Here is a 21933-nt window from a genome sequence, read left to right as displayed (position 1 = left end):
TTCGATTAATTGAATAATGACGTTCTTGAATTCTTCTTAAATTTCTGTCAGAATTTACAAATGAGCACTGATGTTGATGAAATTATTCAACAATTACTAAACGTCAAAAAATAATAAACAGTGTTGCCATTATAATCATTCTATATTGGTTCGGTCCTATTGGAAAACTCTACAGAATGTATCAGTTGGTTATTTCAAATTTTAATCTCATCAAATCCCATGTTTTTTGAAACGCTTGAGATGCCTTTTGGCACCTTCCATGAATATTCGGAAAAAAAACTACCAAACATCATTAGATTTTAGAGGAAGAATAATAATTTCGTGAAAGTCGTCGTACAGCTGCTCTCTACTTATTTGATTCATGAAAGAAAGAAGATGAAGTTAATATACAACTTCGTACACCGCACAAAGTTTTGTCATCGCAGGAGAGCCAGAGGAGAAATGAATGGGTACCAAAGTTTGACTGATACGCGAAATACCACGTGGTGGTAATCCCTGTTAATTTTTGTTTAAAAAAATGAAGTTTATATTTTTTTAACTCGAAGAGTTTGTGATGGTTTGATAATGGCTTCAAATATTTGATCCGGATGATTTTCAAGAAATTCCAAAAAAAAGTTGAATTGCTTCAAGTTTTTTTTGTATTTTTGTTCCCAGTATTGACAATTTTTGTGCACAAAGATGATCATCACCATACTTAGAATAAACGCAATGTTATTTCGAGTTCAAGAGGTACGAGACCGATGCAGAAAGACCACAGAAAGCTCGCTCCACGCGCTCGATGTTTTACTTTACCTTTTTGAGGTGGAGCAATCCCTCTGCAGGTAGAGCCAAACTGGATTCCGGGGATCTGTCTGTCAGTGCAGTTGCAATATCCCGAAGCCTCTCGTGTCGCCAATCTCTTCTGGCCCTTGCCTTATCGTCGCATCTTAATTTGTCACGGGTAGGGGGCGAGCCAGAGCTGACCAAATATTCTGGAAAAAGAAGAAGAAAAACATAGAATGATGAGATGTTGTGGGCGCACGGTGGAAAGGTATAATTCGAGTGATGCTTCTTTTTTTTGGGAACAAAAAGACGATGCATCGAATGCTGCTTCGCTGCTCGAATGGATTAGGGTTTCGTAGATAAAGAAGCGAATGTTAGTATCGAGACATAAAATATCGGATGAATCTTATACAAGGTGTCTCAAAGGAGTTTATACTCCTGAAGGTTTTACAGGTTGCTCGACCAAAGGCGTCGATAAGTAAGTTACCGACGTTTAAGTTACTTGCCGAAGTCTTTAAAAAAAACATTCGATTTCATAAAAAATAAGAACCGAAAATAAGAAATTTTCAGTAAATTTATCAACAGAATGACTCAGACACATTGAATATAAACGTATGAGTAGTAAGCACAATTTTTTTTTGTTATATCTGGTGTATAAGTGATATTGGTATTCAATGAAATTGATGTAGTAGAAATATTACCTTATAATAAATGTTAATAATGACGTTTGCAGTAATTGAATGGAAATTGATTTAATATTAACAAAGTAATGGGATCGTGCAAGAAAAAATACTCGAAAAAATGTCTTCGATCAGTAAAATACGCTTACCGCTCTTGATACTTAATATACCGCTATTTTTTTTGGTTCATATGACCAATAACATTTTTTTGTTATCAAAATAAAGAGACCATAAAAACAATAAAAACGAATTTCTCCGAAGGTAATGATAGAATCGTATGTATGTAATCAAGAAAACAATTCAACTAATTTCGAAAGAAATCGCACAATAAACGTCGAAGACCAACATGGTGCTGGAAGAGAGAAAGTTTTCGAAAATGTAGATTTGGGGGCATTACTTGATCAAGACTCGCGTCAAAGGAAATAAGAATTGGCGGGATCATTGGGAGGGACGCAACAAGCCATTTTAAAACGCCTGAAAGTCATGGGAATGAATCAGAAACAAGGAAATTGGGTGCCGTATGAGTGGAAGCCGAGAGATATTGAACGGCGTTTGTTTGCTAGTGAACAGCTGCCTGCAAGGCAAAGACGAAAGGGGTTTCTGCATAGCATTGTGATTGGAGACAAAAACTTGGTTCATAACGATAATCCCAAGCGCAGCAATTCATGGGGATACCCGGTCATGCTTCCAAGTCGACGGCCAAACCGAATATTCACGCTTTGAAGGTCATGATCAGTATTTAGTGGGTCCAGCTCGGCGTAGTGTTTTATGAATTGTTAAAATCGATTAAAACAATCATAGGCGATCGTTATCGAACGTAATTGAGGCGTTTGAGCCGAGCATTGAAAGACAAACGGCTGCAATATGACGAGAGACATGAGAAAGTGATTTTACAGCATGATAATGCTCGACCCCATGTTACGAAAGTGGTCAAGACAAGACCTACTCCACCCGCCGTATTCTCCAGACGTTGCTCCCTCGGACTAACACTTGTTTTGATCAATGGCACACGGCCTGGTAGAGGAGCACTTCCGGTCTTATGAAGAAGTAGATCATTGGATCGATTCGTGGATCACTTCAAAAGATGACCAGTTTTTTCAATGCGGGATTCGTACGCTGCCCAAAAGATGGGAGAAAGTAGTGGCCAGCGATGGACAATACTTTGAATCATAATTGTATAACCAGTTTTTTACAATAAAGCCACGAATTTCGGAAAAAAAAACGGCGGAAGCAAAATTGTACGCATATGAATTTGTGGCGGCTTCTCATAAAGCTCCACATAGCAACAATAAATACAGCACTCGGTGGCCTAGAGGTTAAGAGTGTAGACTCACTCACCTAGATGCGACAAGGTGCCGGGTTCGAGTCCCGGCGGCTCCCGATAATAATAAATTCCCCAAGCGTCTGTGACACGGCACACACAAATATACCAATGTCACACTGATGAGTCCGGTGTGTGTGCCAGGGACGAAACGCATTAAGTAGGCATATGTGAAATCCCACAAATTTAACCGATTTAATGCCAAGAAATATCACACAGCTATCACCGTCATCATCATCATCATTCCAATGCGGGTAGCTTATGATCTAATAAAGCAAAAGTGCGAATTCGTAACACGAATACGGCTGAGGAATCCGCCAGACCAATCAGCGCTCTCGCATCGAAAAGTGAAAACTGTTATTTCCATCACACAGGCCGACGAAGACACGCAGAATAATTTCATTACGCTGCCGAGTATCATCTCAGCGATAATCCAGAGCCTGCGATGATGCGCATCTGGTTTCGTCTTGCATCGAAATGGTATAATTACAGATGTAATTAACTCGAAAGTATAAGGCTTCAGCGGAAATTGCACTTTTTCTAATGACTCCTCTCGATTGCAATGCTCTTGAATATCCGCATAATGATAGACAAATCGAAGATATCCCTTCAGATTATGCGAATGAAATTATTAACTTGGAGGTTAGGCGGCGTGCTGGAAGTGGCTTCGAAAACACTGTGGGTTTCGCTCACTGCTTTATTATTTCCGACTGTGGGTACCGTAGGATTTTTCATGTGCTGTAGCATGCCACATTGCATATTAAACTAAACAAGAAAGTAGATGAAAATCTGGGCGTACGCCAATGAGTATCTTCGTGCATGTGTACCCGATAAAATGAAACTGTCATAGCATTTTTATATTCCTAGATTTTTTTGAATGAATGTTATCGATTATTATCGCAGGGAAATTTATAGATTTTTTTTCCTCTATTATATTCGAAAACCATCAAAAAAGTTTTTTTTTTGGTATTTTTTCTTTACTAAATTCCTGATTGGTGTTCCTGATAAACGCTGAAAGTTTGATTATTACATCGAGAGTCATTAGTCAAAAGACACCTCATCATCATTGTCAATTGTCAGCTTACAAGCTGCAGAATTTACTCTCCTTACTATTGAAGAACTGTCAGACCTAAGTTCTTAGCAACTTCGGTGGAGGAAGATTGGCTCAGTATAGAGCTAGGACTTTTATCTCTCCAGGGGAGTAATTCATGAATTTGAAAAATTAAATTCTTTATTCTTGTTCATTTATTAATTTCGGATTAAAATACTTGTGTGAATATAAGAGGTGTTTGATCGACCTAGGTTTTTGTCCCTTCCATTTGGTGAATTCAGAGATCAGAACCACGACTCAAAACTCTTGGGGTTTAGGAAAATGTAATAATCTTCGAATGCATCACCTCTAATCTCGAGAAAACGACCAATATCGAATTCTTAGAACAAACTAAAAGAAAAAACAGAAAATTTCACCCTATGGCATTTTTTCCTAGTAAAAAATAACAATGCAAATTTTATACTTTTCATTATTTCCTCTTATCATTCGAGGGTATCAGAATCTCTTAATACCCGTGGTACATACAAGCTTTTATGTCATACCTGGTAATTACAACGTCCACAAATTGAATTTAATTTATTTATAATCGAATAATACAGCAGGAAATGTAATTTGAATACATAGCCGTACATCTTTGCTTCCGCCGTTTTTTCCCGAAATTCGAGGCTTTATTGTAAAAACCTGGTTATACATTTATGATTCAAAGTATTGTCCATCGCTTGCCACTACTTTCTCCCATCTTGTTGTATTGCGGCCGTTTGTCTTTCAATGCTCAGCTCAAACGCATTAATTGCTTTCGATAACGATTGCCTGGGATTATTTCAGTCGGTTTCGAAAACTTATAATACACTACGCACAGCTGGTCCAACCAAATGACCTTGGAACCGTGAATATTCGGTTTGGCAGTCGACGTGGAAGCATAACCGGGATATCCTCATGATTTTCTGGACTTGAGATTATTTAATGAACCAATTTTTCGTCTCCATTCACAATGCGATGCGGAATTCTCTTCCGTCTTTGCCTCGCAAGCAGCTGTTCACAAGCAAACAAACGCCATTCAACATCTCTTGGCTTCAACTCTTACGGCACCCAATTTCCTTGTTTCTGAATCATTCCCATGACTCTCAAAAGTTTTGAAATGGCTTATTGCGTCACTTCCAATGATCCTGTTCCAATTCTTGTTGCGTTTGACACGAGTCTTGATCAAGTAATTCCTCCAATTCTGCATCTTCAAAAACCTCCTCTCTGCTGGTCTTCGATGTCAAAATCAACGTTCTTAAAGTCCCAAAAGCACTCTCGGCACCTTCTTTTACTTGTAAGGGCCTCACCATAGGTATTTGAGAGCATTCGATGAGCTTACACTGAAACGTTATGGTAGTCGGAAAAATACATCTGTTACTGAAGGATTCATAGAGGACAGTGCATCCCCAAAAAATAAGGTTTCAAGAGTGCTTGCAGTAATACCTTCTGAGTCTGGTTTTTCTTCACAGAAAGTTGATAACCAGACATCTATGGGATCCTTTCAGAATTGACAATTCCATATTAATTCGAATCAAAAATGTTGATAGTGTTAGATTATGCCAAAGGGCATAATGTAGGTACTTGATAGAGACATTTTTAACTAAGCAAAAAAATCAAAATAAACTGGTTTAACGACAATATTTATGTGCATCATTAAGATATCCGGGTAGGATTGACCAGTGCGTTACCACTCTGCCGCAGATGCTTGTGGTAGAAAATAGTTACCCGTACTGGTCACACTTAATACTGTTATAATCAGAAGGGAATTTGCAGAAATTCTTAACTCAGAAACTATTAAAGCTAGGATTTTGCGTTAAACATTAATATATTCAACAACATCGTGGAAATAAGTTTGTTCAAATTAATTTTTATGTGCAGCCAAGTTTTTGAGATATCAAGCTTTTTTTTTGATTGTTCGATTTTTTTTTCTTTGGATTTGAAATATTCCTCTAGTTAGAAGAAAATAAATCACCATTGTGGGAAATTTATAGTGTTATTCGATTCTACACATTCCAAAACGTATACCATGAAATATTCATGGGGGGTAAATTTTGTTTCCTATCCCAAATCCAAAGAATTATTGTTGAACTTAATGAACCAAGTTTTTATCGCAAATAATCGTATTAAATTAGCAACTTAATCTTCTGGTACAAATTCAGAACGATGAACAGTTGATGAGAGCAGATCATTGTGAAAGGGCCTCAGCATCCAAATTAGTAAAGGTTATAATAATAAATTCAACAATCCTACAGAGGACAGTTATTTTCTTCTTCACGAATTTATGTAGCGTTAGATGTATCGGATGGAACAATAATAGCGCTCATCTGTGGACTATCACATTAAAGTAACGTTGAATATTCATTCCGCCAGATATCCACAAAAGCGTCATTTAAATAATCAAGATGCAATGCCATCTTCGTTCCGATAAGTATCAAATTAATTTTATTGGGGTATGAATTTGAATTTAGCATGAAATTAGCAATAATTTCTACGGTCAGGTATAAACTTCCACAGGACATCTTTCGATTTCTTAGAATTCGGAATGGTTAGATTTGCATCTGGCTGGCTTCTTGGGTAAAAAGAGGATTATGCATCTGTTCATTTCTACTGCTGCGTTCTTTGGTTTTATTTTCAACGTTTGACGAAGGATAATGACTGATGATAACGGGAAAAATAAGAAAAATTGCCTAAGGATAAGATCGTACATGTTTAAAAAGGGTGGTCCAATTAGGAGGCTGTAACACAGGCACACGTGACACATAACGTATTCGAATGTTTTTTTAGGTTGTTTTGAGAATAAATCGAAAAAACCAACTATTTGGTGTCAGGAACATTTGATCGCAACTATCACGGCGTTGGAGATCATAAAACTGTATACAGTCTCACCCAAAAAAAGTGGTCGATCCAAAATATTAGAGAAAGTTTGAATAATTTTTTTCGATAAATGTGTCTCGAAGGTGCGAGAGTCCTTTAGGGGTGCGATCCTTGAAGTGGGTTTTATTTTTTTTACAGAGCTCTTACTACTACTGTAAACATACTATAAAAATATCAATCAAGTGCGTCTCATACTGGGGCTTTAAGGGCATTTCGGTCTCCCAAGTTTATGTACTGCAAAAACATATGTAGGTACCTACCTACTCATAATATGTTCATAGCAGTCATCTACAAACTGAATTTCAACCTGATCAGTTGTTAAGATAATATTGGGTAATTCATTCTGGCGACGCCATCAATATGAAATTATGTATTGAACATAAAATTGTTATTAAAAGGGTTATTCTATAACAAATTTTATTTTGATATCCCACTATCTGGGCAGATGTCACTTTTGAAGTTGATATTTTGACATTTGATACATTTCATTTCGAGTTCATACTCGAAAAAATGCTATCATTTGGGATTCAGGGGATTGGTTGCGTAGTTACTTCAATGCAGTAACTATGTCTTTTAAATTATTAAAAATGTTATTCCGAAAATCAGGATATTGGCCTTGGAGTTCCTCAGGGTTCTGTGCTCGGACCCCTTCTATTTATATTGTTTATAAATGATCCGCCTATAAAGTTGGCAGTTTTTGCAATCGCTAGAATTGGGAATATTTTACCTAGGATCCCTGTCATGAATGTGTACTATAGCCTGGTATGTAGATAAGATGCATAGAATCCCTGGTGTGTGTACTGATTCGATTTTGTTTCAAACTTTTTGAGAGAGTCCACCTGTTGCTTTGGTGTTCTGCTTACAGGAGTTCTGTAAGGTGGCGCACTTCAGAATTGTTCGAATTCCCGCCATCTGTCTGGCGCCATTTAAAAATGAAATACAGATTTTAGACACTGCAAACTTTCACAAAAAATTACAGTTTAGTTCCTTTCGAATTTTTAATGAAATGAATGGAATATAATGACAGGCGGCTATTGGTCTATTTAGATTATAGAAGACATAGACTAACTAAACGGAGAATAGATGAGACACTAGTAGAACAAGCTTCAACGCCATCTGTTTTTGTAGAACATTACTAATTCGTGAAAAAAGCTCAATTGAAAAAGGAATCTGTATCGTAAAGCTGCCTCAAAAAGAATTCTGTAGTGCACCTTTTGAATAGGTAGGTACACCCATATACAAGAGGCAAAAAGTTTTTTGAAATTCAAATTCCAAAAGGAAATCAGAAATGGATTCGTGCAAGTTATCGATGAGTGAGGAAATTTATTTTCATGAAAATAATACCTGCAACGAACTTTCATCTGATTTTCTTTTGGAATCGAGAAATGAGGATCAATAATCAAATTCTGGATAGAATAAAAATTTATTAACTGAAATATCACCAATTAAAAATACAGATTTATTTCATAAATATCTAATCAATAAACTAATAATTGCATTGAAAACATTCTCAAAAACTAAAAATAATGAATTCAATAATACAAAATATGAGTATTTATACCTACTATAAAGCTCCTTCAGTTAATTACCTGGCAAATCAATTGAGGGCAAAGAACCTTTTTTCAGCTTTCCATTGCTTTCCAAACAATCACTATGAAAATGGCACTGGCATATTCTAACATGCTTAATTTGATATTTCTCCAATTCCAAAAGTTTCCTATTGCCGATGCGCTCAAGCCACACTTTTCGAATTTTCTCATCGGTAGTGATGACATATCTACGAAAATAAAATAAATATATTCTTTTTATAGGTACTGCAAATCTTGTGTTGGCGTTAAAAAGTTTTCAATTGGGTTTTGAATTCATATTTTATAATTACCTTCTTGCATCTCGATTTTCACATCCAATAACACAGCACGTCTTCACTCTTGCAGGCATATCGAAATTTATTATATTTCAAAAAGAACGTGTCAAACAACTCCTTGTGTCAGTTGACATTTCAAAGGTTTTTTGATAATAATGATTATACATTATACTTACTATTTTCATACATCTCCCCACACAAGCTGCATATAAACCTGGAGACTTTCCTCCCAATAGACCGTAACGTGTATGGGAGCCACTATTCACGAGTGATCTCCATGAATGCAACGACATCTAACTATCAAATTGAAAATAATTTTTTCGTGTATTAGTGTCCTCCTCCGACAGATGGCGCGGAATATACGAGTGGCTCATCTATTTTTTTAGTTTGTCTATGATAGAAGATTGTCACAAACATACAATATACAATATCGAGAGAAGTGTCAAATATAAACGCTATATGCACCATCTGAAACAGAAGCAATCACTCGAAATCAAGTAGGTAGAAATTTGAAAAATGTTCCGTTTTGTCTGGAAGTTTTACAGGTATAAGAAGACACACCAGGTTTTCTGTGCATCTTATATGTAGCCACCTATCTTATAACATTTTGCTCTGGAGAAGTCCTGACTTCTCCAGAACTTTTGTAGCTCAGAAACGGGTATTACGCACAATATTCAACATCAATATGTTGGAATCTTGTGAGCCAGTCTTTAATGGGAATAAGATCTTAACCTACACTGTATATACATTAAATTATCATATTATATATTATTATGAATTAAATTATCAGGTCATTATAAATAATATGTAACTAGAATTTTTCTATTACCTAAAAATTGAACTCATAAATTCGAATGCTCTCCATTGTACCGAAGTATCAAGTTATTCAATCATTAACCACCAACTGTGAAGTCCTTGAGTTTAAAATTGTTAAAAAAAATCAAGAACTGAAATTGAAGACTTCTATTCTGTAAATGAATATTTATGTGACTCCTTAGTTGTTAAGTTATCTTATTGTGACCTGTCCTATACACCATGTAGTGTCTTAACTCTCAAGGGACCAAATAGAGTTATTATTATTCATTTTAAAATATATCCTTTTTCTTTAATATCAGAATGAAACATCTTATTGGAAAATCCTTCAGTTTCGAATTGAGAACAAACATCTCCCTTCCAAACAGTTAGAACGATCGTCTATTAAAGCCTCAATACCCCAGAGCATCATAATGCAATTACGGATAACATACTATCGTACTTTGAAATTAATGACTTCAAACTATCTCTCACCAAAGTACAATGAACTATTTAAATGGAGATAATTCGTCGAGAATATCATTAATTACCTCTTCGCTTTTTCTGCATCGTCTGATGTTCAACACAATGCAAATAATCTGCCAATGTTCTACGGTCATCCTCGGTTCCAGGTGAAAGTTATTATTGTCTTCATGTTAATTGAATCTCCTGTTTATTGAATGATGAATGATTGCATCGATGTGGTCGGTTCAATGACACAGAGGTGCAAGCGATCTAGCGTGCTCGTTCGTGCTGGCTATGACCGTAAAAGATAATACGAAATGTGGGGATTTCGAAATAGAAAGATTGTTTCTTCAATATGACAATTTTTAGGTGACTGATTTGGGTACATAGGCGTACAACTTTGCTTCCGCTGTTTTTTCCGAAATTCTAGGCTTTATTGTGAAAAATCTGGTTATACATTTATGCTTCAAAGTATTGTCCATCGCTGGCCACTACTTTCCCCCATCTTCCGGGTAGCGTACGAATCCCGCGTTGAAAAAACTTCATTCTTTCGAAGCGATCCACGAATCGATCCAATTTTTTAGTTCTTCATAAGACCGGACGTTTTGTTTTAGTCGGTCCAAACAACTCATAATACCCTATAGCGAGCTGGTCCCACCAAATACTGAGCATAAACCGTGCGCGTAGACGTGGAAGCATGGCTGCGATATCCCCATGATTTTCTGCGCTTAGGATTATCGTAATGAATCCATTTTTCGTCTCTAGTCACAATACGATGCATAAATCCCTCTCGTCTTTGCCTTGCAAGCAGCTGTTCACAAGCAAACAAACGCCGTTCAACATCTCTCGGCTTCAACTCGTACGGCACCCAATTTCCTTGTTTCTGAATCATTCCCATGAATTTCAGGCGTTTTGAAATGTCTTGTTGCGTTACTCCCAATGATCCTGCCAATTCTTGTTGCGTTTGACACGAGTCTTGATCAAGTATTGCCAATTCTGCATCTTCGAAAACTTTCTCTCTTCCACCGCCATGCTGGTCTTTGACGTCAAAATCACCATTGTTGAAACGTTGAAACCAATCTCGGCAAGTTCTTTCATTAATTGCGGGCTCAACATAGGTATTAGAAAGCATTCGATGAGCCTCAGTCTCAGATTTCTTCATATTAAAGCAGAACAGCTCCAATTTTTTCACCAGTTTCACTATTGCCGACCGAGAAGGTGCTTCATGACGTCCCAAAGGTGCTTTAGTTTTGCGAACAGTGACACCATTTTTGTAGTGAATTTGAACAATTTCATTGCATTGTTGAAACGTGTTTTGTTCCATTTTTAGTAATAGCGTAGTTTTTACTTGTCAAAATTCAAAAGATGACAGCTTTAAAATAGACAGCTGTCCAGATAGCGGGAAATCCAAAATGCAAACTTTTATTGAGAGATCCTTAGTATTGAAGTCAATTATGAAATTACAGTAATTCATTATTTCTTTATGATATACCATGAACGTTAAGAACAAGTTCTCTGATCGGTGGACCAAACCATCGCTACAGATAGTTCTTCAGCATTAATATTCAAGCCTCATTTCAACAAATTTCAACATCACTCAAATATAGCTATCAAACTATTCGCAATTCAAATGTTTTCTTGTTGGATTGTTCCACCATTCTGAAATGCCGTTATCATAACTTGATACTTTCATAATAGAAGATATGTATTAAATTTATGCTCTAGCAGTTTTGCGTTAGATAGAAATCGTTCAGTGCATTCACGTTCAATTGTGGGAATACATGTAATCGCTGCCTAGGATTTCTTTCGTGAAATTTGGGTTTCTTGGTTCTATGCAGAATAGTTTCTTATGAGAGTTCTAAATTCACAAAAAGCCAGAGAGTATAGCTGGAATGAATCTGCGTTTGAATGGAGAAACCAATACTTATTTCATGATGGTAATATTCGAAAAGAGAATTGATATCCAACGTTAATAGCAAACAATGACAATTGTTGATATTCTTCTAATAGATGAATAGAATTTTATGATATACACTCACCGCCAAAAAAATTCGACCACCTAAAATTTTTTTGAAGTTCGTTGACCAAGAAATTTCGTAATTTTTTAACGATTTCAATTGTTTCTAAATCAAATGAAAGATAAATTCTTTGAATCTATACGTGATATTGAATTATGATGATCTGTTGTTTCAATATAACTTTCCTGTTTGGGTTTAAGGTCTGAGGATGACAAAAACCAATTGTTTAGTTGGTTTTCCGAAATGTTGATAGCTTATTCATACAGAGTGAAAATCAACTCTCTTTAGGAAGCTGTAGTTCCCTATGTTCCATTTGTTGGAGATTTGTTCATATTACTGGTTGATATCCACCGATCTGAATTCGATTGAATATCTCTGGGATGAAATTCAAAGAAACATTCTTCGTTGTCCTATACTACCCGAAACAGTTGAGAGCTGCATTTGGCGTTGGTTCAGAATATGACGCAATTTCTCAAGATCGCATTATTCGTCTTATCAAATCGATGTCTCAGCTAGAGGTGGGCATAAGAAATATTGAAAAATGCCCATCATGGTTTTCTTCTTGTTTCAAATTGTTGAGAATTAAAACATTACCAAGTTTTTCTCTTAAACAAATCCAGGTCTTTATTTGAAAACGTGTATTGTCAAAAGTAATAAAGATATAAAGGTGAAATAAGAACTGAGAGATGGCGAAAAGAATGGTCCTTGTAATAAACTGTGCGTAAACTCTACAAGTTCACCGAACTGTTACACAGAGTGTCAAGAAATTGGACAAATACATGGTTTTATTCACTGTATAAATAAGCTATCAACATTTTTGGAAAATTTTTCTGGAATTTGTTTAAATACAATTGAAATCGATGAAAAATTACGAAAGTTCTTGAACAACGAACTTCGGAAAAATTTTCTCGAAATGAGAAAATCCTCAATGCTGTCTGAAAGAATATCAGATTTCTCGAATTGGTTACTTCTCGAACCACCCTCGTATGCAACGACTGGCTTCTTGTGGCGAAAATGGCAGGTATAGGTTCATAATCCATTCAATTTATATCTATGGAGGTTGATACAACCACGCAGATTCTATCTTCTTCATTCATAATTCTGAAACTCGAACCCGATTTAAAAATCCAAACGTGTTGAACAACTCCTTAAGTGCAAAATAATGGGATTGTAACATCTAACCAGAACCATCTGATAACTCTTCGGTCACCAGCTTTCGACTCGATATTTTTAATTGAACACCGAACACTATACGCCATAGAGATTACAAACTGAATATGAAATGGACTGCGTATTAAGATAAAAAGTATGTTGTCAAATTAAAATTGAATAATTGCACAGATACGGAGATGAAATCGATGTTTATTTGTCCTGGGTGGTATGGAAAACTTTTTACGTGGAAATGTTTCTCGAATACAAAGTGTCTGTTCACGATTATTACTTAAGTTTGCCCTCTGAAACTGAAAGGTTTTTCAATTAGAGGTTTCATTTCTAATAGCCAGCTTTCATATTTTGACATTCGACTATGAAAACTACGCCATTACTAAAAAAGGAACGATACACGCGTCAAAAATGTACTGAATTTGTTACAATTCACTACCAAAATGGTGAAAATTTGGTCAGAGTCAGAACAAATGCACTTTTGAGTCGTGGTGCAGCACCTTCTCGGTCGGCAATAGTGACACTGGTGGAAAATTTGAGCTGTTGGGAGAAGTTAGTTATGTGAAGAATCGAAACCGTGTGAGTCGCTCAGGAAAACAACTGATGATATTGCTGTTGTAGCCCGTAGTATTGACAAAAACTTAGTTTTGTCGATTCCTCGTCGATCTTGGGAATAAGGCATTCCATTAGCGATATTATACCGTATTTTGCATAAAGACTTAGGTCTTGAGGCTTTTAGAGTTCAGTTCAGACAAGAACTCAAACCGGTCGATCACGGGCAAAGTCCTATCTTCGCTGATTAGGCCCTCGAAATAAATAAATGATGCAGAATTTCATCGAAGAATCAACTTCATTGGTGAGGCCCATTTTCATCTCGGAGGCTACGTTAAAAGCAGAATTGTTACATTGGGAGCTCGGAAAATCCAATTATGATTGTTGAAGAGCCTCTTCATACTTAACGTGTCATACTGTTTGGTGCATTTTTGGGCTGGTGGTGTGATTGGACCTTATTCGATAATGAGGTTGGAGTAATTGTTATGGTGAATGAATTGCTTTACCGAGCTATGGCTACCGAGATCTTGTGATTTAATACCTTTGGATTTTTTGTTTTGTGACAACGTTAAAGATATGGTCTATTGATTCAAGACCAAAAAAATGGAGTACTGAGTTATCGTTAGTACCAACCTTCAAACGATAAATGTCAAAATTTGACAGCAGTCCGGCCCCATTAGTTTGTGAGATATTGCGTTGTGAGTGTAGCTTATTTTGTTATATGAAAAAAGAATTTCGTGTGCGGATGAAATATTGCTTTTTGAAGGGAAAAATACATTTGAAGCTAAATCTTGGCTTGATGAAGAGTTTCCGGGGTACGTACCAGAAAAATCAACCATCATTGATTGGTATGCTAAGTTTAAACGTGATGAAATGAGCACCGAAGACGGCGAACGCAGTGGACGCCCAAAAGAGGCTGTCACCAACGAAAAAATCGAAAATGTTCACAAAATAATTTTGAATGGCCATAAAGTGAAGCTGATCGCGATTGCAGACATTGTGAAGATATCATCTGAACGTGTACATTATATCATTCACGAATATTTGTACATGAGAAAGCTGTGTGCAGAATGGGGACCGCGCGAGCTCGCAATCGATCAAAAGCAACAACGTTAATGATTCTGAGTAGTGTTTGAGCTGTTCAAGTGCAATAAACCTGAATTTTTGCATCGATATGTGACAATGGATGAAATATGGCTGCATCATTTCACTTCGGAGTCCAATCGACAGTCAGCTGAGTGAACTGCACACGATGAACCGAATCCAAAGCGAGGAAAAACACAACAGTTAGCTGGCAATGTTATGGCATCAGTATTCTGGGATGCGCAAGGTATAATATTCATTGATTACCTCCAAAAGGGCCAGACCATCAACAGCGATTATTATATAGCGTTATTGGATCGTTTAAAGGATGAAATCGTCAAAAAAGGTCCCCATTTGAAGGAATAAAGATGCTGTTTCACCAAGACAATGAGCCATGTCACAAATCAATGAAAACAATGGCAAAATTGCATGAATTGGGCTTCGAATTGCTTCTGCATTCACGGTATTCGTCAGATCTGGCCCCCAGCGACTTTTTTCTGTTCTCAGACCCCAAAAGAATGCTCGGTGCAAAGAAATTTAGCGCCAATGAAGAAGTAATAGCCGAAACTGAGGCCTATTTTGAAGCGAAAGTCAAATCGTACAACAAAAATGGTATCGAAAAGTTGGAAGATCGCTATAATTGCTGTATCGCCCTCGAACGGCAACTATGTTGAATAATAAAATCGAATTTTGCCAAAAAAATGTATTTACTATGGTAGACCGGGAATTTTTCAATTGGTCTGTTACATTCGTAGTTTTTTCAGTGCCAAAAATTGAATAGAAGCCCCCGTTCAAAAATTTTTGAGCTAAAGGAATAAATGCATAATATATTCATCTCATTTCACTCTGGATCTTTACGAAAACCCCTAGAGTCGAACGAACATACCATTCGCATTGTAAATATTCTTCTAAAAAATTATTCAAATAGCAGCATAAATTCTTTCCAGTCGCAAGTAACATAACTTCTAGATCGTTACTCCATTCCACCGTGTAGATATAACATAAACCGTTCAAAATCGTCATTTTGGACGTTATTACCGACATAATCGTCGATTTATTCGAAATAGCTGGCTGAAATTGATGTCCACAAAAAGGCGCTTTTGAAAAAGGTCAAACCGGCATACATTTATTCGGAGTGGATGCAAAATGAGTGGCACAAACCAATCAATAATGAATTGAATAATAAAAGACTTGTGTCCGATGATGGTGCTACATACCGTTATGCATACTTATTGAGATAGGCGATATGTAAATTATTAAACGCCATTAGGCTAATCTATATTTAACAAGATATCGTTCTGGAAGATGCTTAATATTATTTTTATTACGAATGCCGAAGTCGTATTATTTTGAGAATTTTTCTTCTTTCATTGAGAATCTTCTATGGGTTTATTATTGCCATTATTTAACAAACTATTGAAAAAATTAGGAAAAGCATTGACGTGAACTAACAAAAAGGTTTTAGAAAGATGAAATTTTCAGGAAAGAATTTTGACTCCACTGAACTTTTCGTAGTTCTGGTTAGCGTTTCAGAATATGTGGAATTCCAAAATTGAATTGAAAAGAGTTCAAGAAAGCGTCAGCTGACCAAGGTAAAATCATCAACAGTGTATTGGTTAGATCGAGTTCGGAAATTTAGAAAAAACGTCCTCAGATACAAATAAAATTCTCTTTCACAAGACAATGCTCTTTGTCACGAATCTATGGAAACCATTGTCAAATTGAACGAATTGCGCTTCCAACTACTTGACATCATCCAGCTTATTGACCAGATCTAGTCTCCATTGATTTTTTTTTGCAGACCTCATAAAATAGCCCAGGGACAGAAATTTGGTTCTAATGAAGAAGTGATTGCCGAGATTAAAACCTATTTCTTTAGCAAAGACAAATATTTCTACAAAAAAAGGTATTGAAATGTTAGAGGGGAGTTGGAGTACATGTATTATTCTTGAAGCTGACTATTTTGACGAATAAAGTCCAAGTTTTATGGTTAGACCATAGACCAAGTTTTATAGTTAGACCATAGACTCATTGAGTGAAGTTTGCTGTGACGCGGAGGATTTACAAGCGCTAATGAATTAATAATAATAATAATAATAATAATGACGTTTATGTATTTATACCTGGCACCCAATGATTACTGCCTTTTTGCAGACATAAAAAAAATGAAACCAGAGAAAGAAATTTGGTACTAATGGCCGAGGTAAAAACCTAGCAAAGACAAATAATACTACAAAAAGGATATTGAAAGTTAAGTTTCATGTTTACACCTAGGACTCATTGAGTGAAGTGTGCTGTGACCCAGAGAATTCAAAAGCGCTAAAGAATTTTCTCTCAGAAATGCATTTTACATAAAAGCGGTAACGAGGCAATTATCTCTTGAAGGACTATCAGCCGGTTCAAACATTTCTTATGACAGACGTGTAAAAAAATCCGGAATGGAAAAAAATATTTAAACTCTTGGATAACTCGAAAACCAACAAATACCTTCGTGAGACCTACCTAATGAGTTCCACATTGGTAGCTCAAAACTTGCATCCTGCGGTGTCTCAAAAGGTCGGAAAATTTGAGAAAACTCGGAAACTCTCCATCTGATTTCCACAAATTTCAGGAATTTAACCTCACTATCTTCAGAAGGAAGTTACGCATTCAGAAACGTATTACATAATAATTTTTCATCGAAAAAAAAGTCGAATGTTGAGGCAGATGTAATCAAGCCCTTAGAGCTCTGTTTTGTTTTTTTTTCGAAAAATAATTTTTGAAATAGTGACAAGAATAATCGAATTATTAATGGTACATACCAAATTCCGTGTAGGTTAAAAAACTATGTTCAGATCCAAAGACACCTAGAGAAGATCTTTCAACATAATGCTACTTTCGAAGAATCAAACACCTATTTCCTCATCAATAATCAATTTTAATTATAAATATAATAACTAAATTCATTGCTCAATGTACTTTACCATGCAAAGATAAAACTGAAACGTACTGAACAAAAACTATTGAAAGTGGAACCAACTTGTGCAAAGCCACTCAACACAACTAACTTCTTGAAATTTATTACACGAATTGTGGGTAATGGAAGCCACTTCCGTTCAACTTCCACCATTCATTTAAGTGATGGGTAACCGTGAACTTGAATGAGAAATTCATAAAATTCAGGTTACATAAAATTTGTACCTCGTTGAAGAAGAGTTTTCACCTTGTTCCGCAAACGTGAATCTTCTTGAATAATTGACTCTTTTATTCGCATATCTGCCAAGATTTCATTAATGAATTCTCAATTAATTAGATAACGTAATTTGATAATAATTAAGATCGATTATAATTCTTTGCGCGCTTGTACCAGCGGATTATCATTTTAGCAAGAGGTCCGTTATTTTTTAATTCTGCGTATATAAGAATATCGAAAATAAAATAAAGAAAGCACTGACGTTAAGTCAGTGTTTTTGAGCGTCAGTTCTTTCGTGCATCAATTGAACAATATAAATGGCTTGATCTATTCTTTCAATTTTTGAAAGAAACCTTGGTATGGCAGTTTAGAATAAACTCACTGATTTTTCACAAAACAATTTATAGTTTTCGTTTAATATCATTTTGAAATTTGAAAGGTTTTTCGAGAATTTTTTTGAGAAAAGAATTATTGAGTTTATTCTAAACTGCTATACACACGTTTCTTCCAAAAATTGAAAGAATCGATCATGCGATTTCCACACAGAATTAAAATGAATCTACACTACACTAGTGGAAAAGGAAGTGTAAACCCTTAAGAGGGATTACCACCACGTGGCTTTCCGCGTATCAGTGAAACATTAGGTACCCATTCATTTTTTCTCTGGCAGTCCTGAGATGACCACTTTGTATGGTGTACGCAGTTGTAACAGGCCAATTGAAAAGTCCCCGGTCTTCCATAGTAAAACACATTTTTTTGGCAAGATTCGATTTCATTATTCAACATAGTTGCCTTCGAGGGCGATACAGCGATTATAGCGATCTTCCAACTTTTCGATACCATTTTTGTAGTACGATTTGTCTTTCGCTTCAAAATAGGCCTCAGTTTCGGCGATTACTTCTTCAGTGGTGCTAAATTTATTTCCAGCGAGCAATATTTTGAGGTCTGAGAACAGGAAAATCTCGCGGGGCGTCAGATCTGGCGAATACGGTGGATGCAGAAGCAATTCAAAGCCCAATTCAATCAATTATGCCATTGTTTTCATTGATCACCAGTGATTATTATATAGCGTTATTGGATAGTTTAAAAGATGAAATCTTTAAGAATGGTATCATTTGCAAAAAAAAGGTGCTGTTTCATCAAGACAATGCGCCGTATCACAAATCAATGAAAACAATGGCAAAATTGCATGAATTGGGCTTCGAATTAATTCAGCATCAACCGTATTCGTCAGATCTGGCTCCCAGAAACTTTTTCCGGTTCTCAGACCTCAAAAGAATGCTCGCTGGAAAGAAATTTAGCGCCAATGAAGAAGTAATCGCCGAAACTGAGGCCTATTTTGAAGCGAAAGACAAATCGTACTACAAAAATAGTATCGAAAAGTTGGAAGATCGCTAAAATCGCTGTATCGCCCTCGAAGACAACTATATTGGATAATAAAATCGAATTTTGCCAGAAAATGTGTTTTACCATGGTAAACCGGAGACTTTTCAATTGGCCTGTTATACCTATATAAAGTTTTGTGGTTCCAAGGTTGCAATTGGCGCATGAATGAACCAGCGTTCATAAGGAACTGAGTTCACATCAGTGCATACTTCATTTCTTATGATAAATCTTCATAGAAATTTCCAAGTTCGAAAATGATCTTTCTCCAATTCTGTGGTTATTCCGTTCATTCTTCCACATCTTGTAGAACAAAATCGTGCGAGAATATATCAGAAACGCACAGTTTTCATGGTTATATTTTATTATTCTATGTTGGTACTCCGAACTTTCCGCCACGGCTTCATCTGTCAATTCATCAATTTGCCTTAAAGAAATCAGTTCTGCCAACCAACATTTTTCAATGCAAAAATCACTAAATTATATATATGGAAATATTTCATTAATTTCAACGAAAATGCAATGAATGAGAGAAAATAATGTATAATACTCGTACAGAAGGCTCATTCTACCACTCGTTCATTCCAAAACTCGCCACTTCGTGGCTCGTTTTTGAATTTTGAACTCGTGGAAGAATAGCAATGCCTTCTGCACTTGTATTATAAATAACTATTCCCCCCATTATTCACTTGCAAATGAGTTTGATGTACTATTAGCAGGACATCCTGCATTATCAAAAGCCAATAATCAAATCCATTCAACGACGAAACAGATCGTTGTTATTATGCACCTAATTCACCGGTATCATCACAAAGAAAATTGCAGCTAGAAAGCAAAAAGATCAAATATTCCCACAGTTTCATTTGGATATGAAAGTGGTCAGATCGAATTAAATTAGAAGTTGTTACAGAATTATCTGATTAGAAAACTGAACGGTTATTTATTGAGCATGAGAAATCTCACCTCGCCAGCCTTATTTGTTCTACCATACGTTCCAAATGAGTGTGTCTATTTACGTTCAAGTCTCATTGTGATTTAACTCCAAGTGGCTGGTTAATCTGATGGCCGTTTTATATTATTTCAGTTTAATTAATTCTCCGCCGAGTTGATATAAGGAAGCAACGACCTCTTAAGTTTACCGCCGAACTAGAAAGAAAATCTCTGTATGGTGAGCTGCTCGAAGTCGACCTAACGAACTTTCTTCGGACACCATAATCGGAAGGTCATTGTTTATATGGTTTTGATTTTAATTTATCGTGATTAGTATGAAAAAGAGGAGAGCACAGAATTGTATAAATAGGTATATCCAAGGGTGCACTTGGCGCACGAACGAATTAGCTATCAAATCCTCCTAATTTCACGTCAATGCCTTCCTCATTTTTTCCGATATTCTGCTAGCCTGTTCTATGGTTCTAATGATACTATAAACACAAAATTTTGTACAACCCTAAAATTGTTATTCTATGTGAAAAGTCCCAATCAGATGTATGGTCACGTAATAGTAATTTACGTAACAAGTCCGGAAAATAGGGAAAATACGCAACACGCCCGAAAATGGTTTTTTTGGACTCACAGACTTCCAGGACTCGCCTACGCTCGTCCTGGAATTTTGTCTATTCGTCCAAAAAAACCATTTTCGGACGTGTTGCGTACAATATTTTTTCGGCAACCATGTAAAATAACACTATCGCTGCTGCTTTCCATATTTTATTGCGATTGCGATCAAAAAACATGCAAATTTTGACAACTAATTTCATATGAACTGTCAGCCGTTATCTCGGTTGCTATGGATTCTATGATTCTTTTCCGGCCTAGTCCGGGAAGTACGTACTTTCCGGACTAGGCCGGGAAGTGCTACTTTCTCAGAGAAAAAGTGTCCGGGAAGTGAGCACTTCCCGGACGGTTGCCGAAAAATATTGCTTTTTTATCCGATGAACTTCTGAATTTTCTATGGTTTTGATTACGTTATCTGCTTTCGCACAAAACTTCAAATTCTCATTTCACATCTACATGCAAATTCTCAATTAAGTCAAATATGTGGTCATTGAAATATTGAATTCTATTTTTTTCGATATTCTTGTTGAATTTTCTCTGTTTTTGATGGACGGACACAATTGAATTTGAGGACAATTCGTCATCAGCGAGATGAGATCATTCGAAAATCCTGATGAAATACTATAGCGCTCTGTTCGGGGAATGGTGACCAAAAATCTAAAATTTCTATGGAGCCTTAAATGTTTGTTGTGCTTTTTGAGCTTATCTCTCAACTTCGTGAATGAATAATAATATATTTTATCCATGTTACAGAGCATATATGTTCTGTTAATTTTAGGCCTCTCCTGTATATATCCTCCCACCATTAGTTTCAGATACTCTTGAGTCTAGAGGCTCCAAAGGGTAGTCTGAAAAATTTGAGCTTGCTCCTAATTATCGATCTCAGTCAAGGATTTGCTTTCTCCAAGAAATTATGAATGGACACTTCACACCCTTTCAAACCAGATCCTAGATGCTGAGATGAAAATGAGATGGGGGCGTCATTCAATGAGAGCGTTCTTGATCAGTTACTCGAAAATAATTGAGTTGATACCTCGAATAAATGAGAATTTGAGTCTAGGAATAAAATTGATCTTTCCAGTTAATCTGGGAAAAATGTTTGGATCTTCAGTCAACCAAGGAAAGGTATGTAAGGCAGGAAATGTGGTTGCAAAATGGCGAAAGCACTCTTCACTCGAAC

General features: G+C 36.2%; 1 protein-coding gene across 1 annotated transcript in view; it reads right to left on the bottom strand.

Moving 5' to 3' along the window:
* LOC123678337 (protein outspread) overlaps nt 1-21933 on the bottom strand; it is a 202995-nt gene that overhangs the window by 7538 nt on the left and 173524 nt on the right. The window contains exon 6 of the mRNA XM_045615319.1: nt 793-971. Within this exon, the coding sequence (XP_045471275.1) occupies nt 793-971 (179 nt within the window). The remainder of the gene's footprint in view (nt 1-792; nt 972-21933) is intronic.

Source organism: Harmonia axyridis, chromosome 4, assembly GCF_914767665.1.
Source record: "Harmonia axyridis chromosome 4, icHarAxyr1.1, whole genome shotgun sequence".
Lineage (NCBI taxonomy): Eukaryota > Metazoa > Arthropoda > Insecta > Coleoptera > Coccinellidae > Harmonia > Harmonia axyridis.
This window is presented reverse-complemented; position numbering and strand designations above follow the sequence as displayed.